Source organism: Felis catus, chromosome D3 (assembly GCF_018350175.1).
Source record: "Felis catus isolate Fca126 chromosome D3, F.catus_Fca126_mat1.0, whole genome shotgun sequence".
NCBI classification, from domain to species: Eukaryota; Metazoa; Chordata; class Mammalia; order Carnivora; family Felidae; genus Felis; species Felis catus.
Genome location: NC_058379.1, coordinates 73,231,941 through 73,241,781, shown reverse-complemented (window position 1 = coordinate 73,241,781; position 9,841 = coordinate 73,231,941). Strand labels below are relative to the sequence as shown.

The window sequence follows — 9,841 nt, the reverse complement described above, 5'->3', positions numbered from 1 at the left end:
AACTATTTTGTTATTCATTAATTGGGGGGAGCAAACATAGGTAAAATCATACAGAGAGGGAGGTTAACCCTACAGGAAACAAAACAACCGCAGTCCTTCTGACATTCCTCCACAAAAGACTCCGGGCCCTACCCGCCTTCCGGGCTCTGCGCACCCAAGCGCGGGCGGGGGCCGGAAGGGCGCGGCTGGGGGCGGAGCGGGTGGGGCCAGGGGCGTGCCCTCGAGAAGGCGGAGACAATATGGCCGCCCCGGGAGCTTGGAGGACCTAAGAGGCGGCGGCCGGAGCCACGCCCCGAGCGGGAGGGCCGCTCTGTGCGCGTCCGCTCTATGATGCTTGCGCGCGTCCCCCGCGCGCCGCGCTGCGGGCGGGGCGGGTCTCCGGGATTCCAAGGGCTCGGTTACGGAAGAAGCGCAGCGCCGGCTGGGGAGGGGGCTGGATGCGCGCGCACCCGGGGGGAGGCCGCTGCTGCCCGGAGCAGGAGGAGGGGGAGAGCGCGGCGGGCGGCAGCGGCGCTGGCGGCGACTCCGCCATAGAGCAGGGGGGCCAGGGCAGCGCGCTCGCCCCGTCCCCGGTGAGCGGCGTGCGCAGGGAAGGCGCTCGGGGCGGCGGCCGTGGCCGGGGGCGGTGGAAGCAGGCGGGCCGGGGCGGCGGCGTCTGTGGCCGTGGCCGGGGCCGGGGCCGTGGCCGGGGACGGGGCCGGGGCCGGGGCCGGGGCCGCGGCCGTCCCCCGAGTGGCGGCGGCGGCCTTGGCGGCGACGGCGGCGGCTGCGGCGGCGGCAGCGGTGGCGGCGGCGCCCCCCGGCGGGAGCCGGTCCCTTTCCCGTCGGGGAGCGCGGGGCCGGGGCCCAGGGGACCCCGGGCCACGGAGAGCGGGAAGAGGATGGACTGCCCGGCCCTCCCCCCCGGATGGAAGAAGGAGGAAGTGATCCGAAAATCTGGGCTCAGTGCCGGCAAGAGCGATGTCTACTACTTCAGGTACCGCCCTGGGGGCGGGGTGGGGGCAGCGGGGTCAGGCCGGGGTCAAGGGTCAACAGCTGACCTGGGCATGGGATGTCAATATGAGAGCAGGGCCCGAGGGCACTGGCACAGACAGGCTGGCCTGGTAGTGGAAGGTCCCTGAGCCCTTGGGTGAGAGTTGACCCCAGGACAGTGACAGGTCAGGCACAGTATCTGAATGGTGAGAGTCCAGAGGAGGGCGTCTTAGGTTGACAGTGTTGGGGAAAATGGTTTGTGGGAAAAAAAAAGGTTCTCTGGCAAGGATGGTTAGTCCATAGAAGGGTTAAAAGAAGGTGTAATTCATCGAAACTATAAAACCCAGTCACTGTTGGCTCCTGTCCCAGCCTTTCCCAGATTCATCATCACAAGAGTGTTTAATCATGCACATGTGGAAGAATTAGCTATCTACAGTAATAAGGCTTCAGTTACTTTGTGAGATCCAGGAAAGTTTGGTATAAAGTAGCCACTTGGAATGCCTGAAGTTTCTTGGAACTCTCATGGTGTTGCAGAACTTAGTCACTTTTGAAAACTGAAACACTGTAATATGTTGTTAGACTCTGAGACCAAAATTTGTCCCCCAGGGGATGTTTGGCAATGTCTGGGGACATTTTTGGTTGTCATACCTTGGAAGGGTGTGCTGCTGGCATGTAGTGGGTAGAGACCAGGGATGCTGCAGGATATTCTGTAATGCACAGAATGGTCCCCACAACAAAGAATTATCTGACCCAAAATGTCACCAGTTTGAGAAATCAGGTTGAGAAATCTTGGTCTGAGTGATTCAGGTTTTTGCCCTGATGTGATCTTGCAATTCTGTGGTTCTGCTGTGCATGCCATTTCTTTGGATGATCCAGTAAGCTCAGGAGAGTGCCTGTGGCTGTTGATATCACTGGAATTTTCTTATCAACAAATTTGCTTATAAAAATAAACCATCCCATTTATAGAAGAGAATATAAACATATTCACTGGTGTGGAGGGCCGTTTTGTGGGCTGATTGACTCATTTTTCAGGGAATATATTTGGGTGTTGGAGCCAATTGTCGTCAGCCATTTAGCCATTGGAATAATGTTATGGAGGATTTACTTTCATCAAGTAGGTTAATACATTGCCCCTGGTTGGGGAGGGAGGAATATACACACGCGTGCGCAGTCTCTCTTTTTCTCTCTCTCTCTGTCTCTCCAATGTTTATGAATTGAGAGTACTCTTAAAAGAGGTTAAAAATACATTTGTGCACACACAATGTGATCATCAGTGGTATAACATGTAAATATGACCATATTCCTGATGGCTGCTCAAATATATGGAAAAATAGTTTCAATTTGTTTCACCTGTTCAAGTAAAAAATGAAAGTGGCGTTGCATGAGAACTTATTTTGTCACTTGGTCTGAGACCACGCATTTTGAAATCTCAAATAATAAAATGGCAAGCTTTTTTTAAACATTCAGAGGTGATAGGGGCGCCTGGGTGGCTCAGTCGGTTAAGCGGCCGACTTCGGCTCCGGTCATGACCTCGTGGTCTGTGAGTTCGAGCCCCGTGTTGGGCTCTGTGCGGGCTCTGTGCTGACAGCTCAGAGCCTGGAGCCTGTTTCGGATTCTGTGTCTCCCTCCCTCTGACCCTCCCCCGCTCATGCTCTGTCTCTCTCTGTCTCAAAAATAAATAAATGTTAAAAAAAATTAAAAAAAAAACATTCAGAGGTGATAATCTTATATTTCCCCATCATTAAATATTAAATTTACTTCAGTAATATTAAAAAGATTATTGTGGTGGGGCATCTCGGTGGCTCAGTCGGTTGGATGTCCTGCTTTGGCTCAGGTCATGATCTTCTGGTCCATGGGTTCGAGCCCTGCATTGGGCTCTGTGCTGACAGCTCAGAGCCTGAAGCCTGTTTCCAATTTTGTCTCTCTCTGCCCCTCCCCTGCTCGCGCTCTGTCTCTCTCCATCGCTCAAGAATAAATAAACATTAAAAAATTTTACAAAAGGTTATTGTGGAACAGTAACTCCTCTCAGGTTCACTGGTTTCGTTTAGTGCTAGTCACAGTTGTTCACTCTTGCATACTCTTCCATTAACAACTTTTGTTTTCTTTCTAAGCAGGTAGTATGCTACCTTCTTTAGGTGAACTATGTGTTGATGTCTTGTAGCCAGTTACATTTTACAAGAATATTCTGTGTCTGCGATTGAACTCCTTGAGGGATAGGTGACTAGTCTATTCTCAGTAGAGCATCTTAAACTTTGAATTTCACTCTCTATGGCATTTCTCCTGGGACACAGTTTGTTTGGTTTTGGGATGACGTATTTGTTCAAACTAACTTTGGGTTATTGCAAGGAGTTTTTTTGTTGTTTTCCTTGCAGTAGCTGGAAAAGTTATTTCAAGAACGCAGATTGCTGTAGTGCTCATTTTGATTTGTGGTCGTAGTATTTTTTTAAATGTGTTGTAAATTTTTCAATGTTAACTTTTTCATACAAACTCAATAAATATTTTATGGCAGAAAAACTTATCTAATCAATTTAAGATGAATTTTCCAAACAAATTCATCTTGTATTTTTTGAATTTTGTTTATTCTGTGAGAGAGAGGAGAGTGAGAGCATGCGCGTGCCAGTGGGGGAGGGGCAGAGAGAGGGTGACAGGATCTGAAGCAGGCTCTGTGCTGACAGCAGAGAGCCTGATGTGGGGCTTGAACTCATGAACCGTGAGATCGTGACCCGAGCCGAAGTCGGATGCTTAACCGACTGAGCCACCCGGCTGCCCCTCCAAACAAATTCATCTTACGACAAATCATGAAACCAGTATAGTGATAATTACTTTCTAAAATTGAAGTCTTTTTATTAGACGGTGCAGCATGATTTGCTTTTTACTTTATACAAAATGAAAAGACACATTGAACAGATTTGTGCCACATGTGTTTAGTTAAAGGTTGGAAGGAATTTATCTAATTGTTTATTGACTACCTACAAAATGTTAGTTATTTGGCAGGATTGTAACAGTCAGTCTTGATTCCCTGCTGAGAGGTTATATTCTGAGGTAGTAGGAAACAGGTAGCATGATGTGGTTTTTGTAACAGAGCAGTTACTCTGTGACTTCCGCTTTCAGTGATAAATGATGGAGGGCACCTACTCATACTGAAGGTGAACACATTCTTTTTCTATCAAAGTGTCACAGCTTTGCATATTAGCATCCCCACATATACCCCACCTGTTAAACCAGTAGCTCACAAAACACCAGCCATCTGTGTTAATAGGTGGGTTAAGAGTTAACGCTCCCATTGGTAGTGTGAACACCTGCACCCATTTGTTCATGTACGTTCTAATAATGCTAACTCCTGAATTAGCCTGCCTCTGGGGAGATGAATTTAAACAACCTGTGCCTGTTAACATAGGGTGTGGCTTACACTTATTAATTGGGCTGAAATTAAGCTCATCGAGAAAGCCTCAAATTTTGGTAGAATGGTGTTTTGGTTGTTCCCGAGACTGCCGAGTTCTAACAGGAAGGCGTGCCTTGAGTTGCCAGTTAAGCAATATAATTATGCCTTCTGTCAGGATTACTGATAGTGTGTGGCAGTTCATACATTATCATACAAAGTGTGTTTTTACAAAAAGGTGTGGTTAGATAAAGAGCTGGATCTATTGGTAATAGTTTCTGAAAAGTTTGTTGCCATCATATGAACCCATTATGTGAACAATAATTTTCTCACTGGTCTACTTGGCTCCTGTTATTTCTAGTTTTTGGCTCCCTGCACTTGCTGACTGATATTTTTGACATATTATTTTCTTCTGCATAGGACCCTTTTTAGTAGCCAACTCATGCCATTTTTATCTAAACTTGTTAGCTTTTAGACTTTTGGTTATAATTTCAGTTAAAGACTTGGAAGTGGACGTAAACTGTTACAGCTTCTGCCATAAAATACCATGTGGTTGGATATTAGGAACAAAATAGTAAATATTTTTGATTCTTGTATCATAATTATGTTGCATTTGTACCTGATCACTTCTCTGAAAAAAGGATACAGTGGCACTAGAGAACAATTAAAATAATAATAGGGAGCCGGTGCAAGAAAGAGACTGAATTTATTTCACTTTGATCTGGAAAGAGGAGGACTCAGAGGTCTATAAAATCATGAGTGATATGATAAAAGTAGAAGTCTGTAGGGAAGGCAGCAGAGCACGGGGTAAAGAGGTCCGGAGTTGGTATTCTAACTCTGCCCTTACCATTTGATGCAACCTTGAGGCTGTCACTTACACTTCCTGGTCCTGTGGTTTGTCTGTTTGTAAAGTGCATATATGATTTTACCTGTACTTAGAGTGATACAAGGATTCAATTTCAGTACACTAAAATAAATACATAGATATGTTTAAGGACTAATTAGGGAAAATGATTCATTAAATAACTCCAGTTGTATGGGCTGAAGATACAAATAGGTTTAAAAAAAATGTATAGGTATATCTGACTTGTTACCGAAGGCTGGTAGGATGCTTTGAGGGCATGAGTTCTGGATCATTGAGCATGTCAGAGTTCAGTCAGATCTTTCCTTCTCTCTCTCTCTCTCTCTCTCTCTCTCTCTCTCTCTCTCTCTGACTTTTTATTAAAAAAAAAAAAACAAACAAAAAACAACTCTGCCATGTAGTTTTTGTTGGAAAAAACTTGATGGACCAGGGGAGAGATCCATTGTTACAGTTTTTTTTTTTTAATTTTATTTATTTTTGAGAGAGACACAGAGCATGAGCGGGGGAGGGGCAGAGAGAGGGAGACAGAATCAGAAGCAGGCTCCAGGTTCTGAGCTATCAGCACAGAGCCTGACGAGGGGCTCAAACCCACAAACTGTGAGATCATGACCTGAGCCGAAGTCGGACGCTCAACCAACTGAGCCACCCCAGCGCCTCCATTGTTATAGTTTTTAAATATTTAAGTCTCTTTGGCTTTCAGTAGATTGGCTTTTCCCCTACCTAATATCTTCTTTCTGGCCTTCCCCATGTGGTTAAACCTGGTGTCTCCTGTATTACTCGTATGTTCATTTCCATAGAACATGTGGCGCTCTCACATAACTGTCTTCTTTCCCCCTAGGTACACCTAGATACTAAATAGGTGTTTACCAATTGATGTGATGCTTAAAATTTTATGAAACAAGTCTTAAATGACTTTCTTAGCTATTGCTTTATATTACCTCGTGGTGTGCTGGGATGAAATTGGTTGGGGTATTTTATTAAGTCCAAGCATTTTCCAGTTTCTTATTTTCATCTTTAGTGTTGAGGATATTATAGAAGGATAGAAAGTAGTTTAGAGATATAGTGAAAATGCTCATAGTGCAGAGACACAAGTGAGAAATCAACATTTGAATCTCATCGAGTCTATAGGTTTGTTTTTTATTAAGTATAGGGTGTTGTGTGTCTTAGTTTTATGTGTGTTCTGTGTCACAGCTCTCATAGTTTTGGCAGCTATTAGTATTATTTTGCTAAATGCGTTACATGTATTATCTTATTGGGCCCTTATAACCCTGTTAGCTGTAGGTACAATTATCTGCATTTTACACATGCGGACTTGGGACAGGGAAGTTAAGTAATATGCTGGTAAGGGCAGAGTTAGAATCCTGATGCAGGGGATTTAACCCCAGAACTTTTAACCACCCTGCTCTGCTGCCTCCCATAGAAAATCCTTACTTGTAATTCTCAAATATTGAACCATCTCATACTTAATCTGCTTTATGGAGCTGGGTGGGCTGCTAAAACAATGTAGTTAGTTACTATTATATTTGCACCTTTAAGTCGACGAAGGGTAAATGTTATTTTATTTTTTTTTTGACAAAGGGTAAATTTTAAATCCTATTTGGTAGTGAAGCCATTGTACCAAAAGATGATCTTCCAGCTCTATGTAATGGAGAGAAAAGAAATTGAAAAATTGTGGTAAATTAACATAATTAAAGGAGTTTTATTCTGGGTAATAGAAGTGATCATTTGGTTCAGAAATGTTTCCCCCTTCTTTCTTGCTTGCTCTTTTGATATATGTTTAATTTAGGATTGACCATGTTGTTTCTCAGATATTCAGATAGGCAGTGTGTTCCCTACGGAGCAAGCTATAGGTCATCTTCGTTTTAAAAGCTTTTACTTAAATTAGAAGAAATCAGGGGTGCCTGGGTGGCTCAGTCAGTTAAGCATCCGACTTAACTTGATTTTGGCTCAGGTCATGATCTCATGGTTAGTGGGATCGGTCCCACGTCAGGGCTCTGTGCTGACAGCATGGAGCCTTCCTGGTATCCTCTGTTTGTCTCTCTCTCAAAATAAATAAATAAATAAACAATGAAAGAAACTAGAAGAAATCAAATTGTAACTTGCAGTCTAAATGTAGCTCGAGATAGTTTTATGTGTTTCCTCCAAAAAGCTCGTGTGGTTCTTTCAGTTGAGGTACGATTGAAATGTGCACTGCAGACCAATCAAAAAAATCTCTTGAGTTGGAGAAAGGAATGAAATTCAAGGTTTATTACTAAGTGCTTATTGCATAATTGCAAGTTTGACTTGCTTTTAGCCTTTTCTCTTGAAATAGACTGATTGAAGCCTGGATCTGGAAATAAAAGACACATGGCTGTGGTGGAAATTGTGCTCCGATAATTCTCTCTCAGTCGTACCATCCCAGCTTTCTGTGCTGTGCTAGGGGAATTTTTGTTAGGGTACATACAACATTGCCATCTGTCCTACATCTGATTTTTCAAATCTGATATGCAAAGTCTCACCTGCCAAAACACCCACAATACCTGTAGTAGAGGAAATACATAGCTCGAAAGGAACTGATACACATATATTCTAGAAATAGTGTCCAACAGAAATTGATAATTTTTTTCAAATTGCTTTAGAATTTCATTTGTGAGATATAGAGTCATAGTTTAATCTTCATAGTGCAGTTTTATTTTTATTTTTTAGTGCAGTTTTAATTAATCGAGCAGAAGCTGGTGATTTGCAAAGGAAGTGATACTTTTGTGTGTGTGTGTGTGTGTGTGTGTGTTAGATTTCATAGTGGGACTAATAGAAATTCATAAATTTTTTCCTGTGTTTGAGGTCTTTTCAGACCTGTGTGATGAATTAGAAATAAATCACCAGCTCTTATTTCATGGATTTACTTTTTGACTTGGGGTATTAATACCCTTTGCAGTCCTTGTTTATTGGTCTTTTATGGCTATTTGCCATTTCCACTAAGAGATGACTAGGCAAATTGTAAAATGAAGTTTTGCTTAACTTTATCAGAACTTCTAAAAACTAAAACTTCACAAGGAAGAATAAAAGTATGGAATAGAGTGAAATTTTAGTAATATCTATGGATCTTATGATTTTTGCTTTGTCTTACAAATTCAAACTTGTTTGGGAACTTGATTACATAAGTTGAATGTAAATAATGGTAAATACTCAAATTTAATTTTGAAATTGAACACTTTGTTCAATCATTCAATCAGGAATGATTATGAGTTATTTACAAACATGTGGAAGAAGATTTTTGAAATATATCTTGGTGTTCTTTTTATGCTGGATGAATTCATAGATGAAAGAAAGTGTGAATGTTATAAAATTATTTTCAACATGTATGCAGTGATGTGTGCCTGTCTTTAAAAAAGCCTTTCCCAGAGGCCTGTAGTGGAAATGGGCAAGTCCTATGGCATTTTGAGCATAATTCTGTTAACCTTTACCACATGTGCTGTAATTGTTGGCAGTCTCGAACACCAGATTCTGAACCTCCTCAAGGTGAGTGGCTGAGTCTGATTCATTCTTGAATCTCCAGTATCCACCATAGTCCCTGCTATACGGAAAGCTCTTAAGAATTGCTTGTTGAATGAAGCAAATAGTTAATACATTTTTATTAAATGACCTAAAAAACTGGTTAGTGTTGGCTGTAAATAGGCCTGCACTATAGAGGTGGTCTTGTGTCTCCTGCTATAGCCGCATCCTGTCTTGTACCATACCAGGTATGCAGATAGTGAATAGCTGAAGTAACTGTTCTTATTTTTCTTTAGACTTGTGTGTGTTTAGTGTTTGTGTGTGTATTCCATACAGATTTTTAGACCTGAAGGAATCTGTAGTAGGACTTTTGATTACAATTTTCAGTTAAAAAATCCTTTTATCCTTTGCTTTAAACATCTACCATCAAAAATTGCTTTTGTATCATCTGGGGAGGATAACATATTTCTTTTTTTTTTTTTTTTAAATTTTTTTTTTCAACGTTTTTTATTTATTTTTGGGACAGAGAGACACAGAGCATGAACGGGGGAGGGGCAGAGAGAGAGGGAGACACAGAATCGGAAACAGGCTCCAGGCTCCGAGCCATCAGCCCAGAGCCCGACGCGGGACTCGAACTCACGGACCGCGAGATCGTGACCTGGCTGAGGTCGGATGCTCAACCGACTGCGCCACCCAGGCGTCCCGGATAACATATTTCTATCTACTGTTAACTAATATATTATTTCTTTGTGCCATAACTGTAAAGTTATTTGTTATAGTATCTGGTAGGAAGTAGTTTATGATAAAAAATAAATATAATGTAAAAGTGGTTATACAGAATACATGTTGCAACTTTATACTCTTAGATCCTACAGTCATAAACTTACTAGTCAGTTCCTAACTGCTTTCTCTCCCCTTCTGTACTTATTTGAAGACCAGTAAGTCTGTCTGTAGACCACACTTGTGTTGCACTGGTTTAGAATAAGAATGGAAACTTCTGAGTCAGAAAATTGGGACTTGAGTCTTGAATCTTGCTTTACTATTTTAACTTGGACAGATTTATAAGCTTCCATAATATAAGCCTCTGATCCCTCAACTGTAAATCAAAGGTAAGAAGTTTACCTCGTGGAATTTTTTTAGGTTAAATGAAAGTACGT

At 42.4% G+C, this 9,841-nt stretch overlaps 1 protein-coding gene across 1 annotated transcript in view; it reads left to right on the top strand.

The window, feature by feature from the left end:
* Nucleotides 1-321: 321 nt before the first annotated feature.
* MBD2 (methyl-CpG binding domain protein 2) overlaps nucleotides 322-9,841 on the top strand; it is a 66,336-nt gene continuing 56,816 nt past the window's right edge. Inside the window, exon 1 of the mRNA XM_019815286.3 lies at nucleotides 322-976. Coding sequence (XP_019670845.2) covers nucleotides 438-976 — 539 coding nt within the window. The 5' untranslated portion in view covers nucleotides 322-437. The remainder of the gene's footprint in view (nucleotides 977-9,841) is intronic.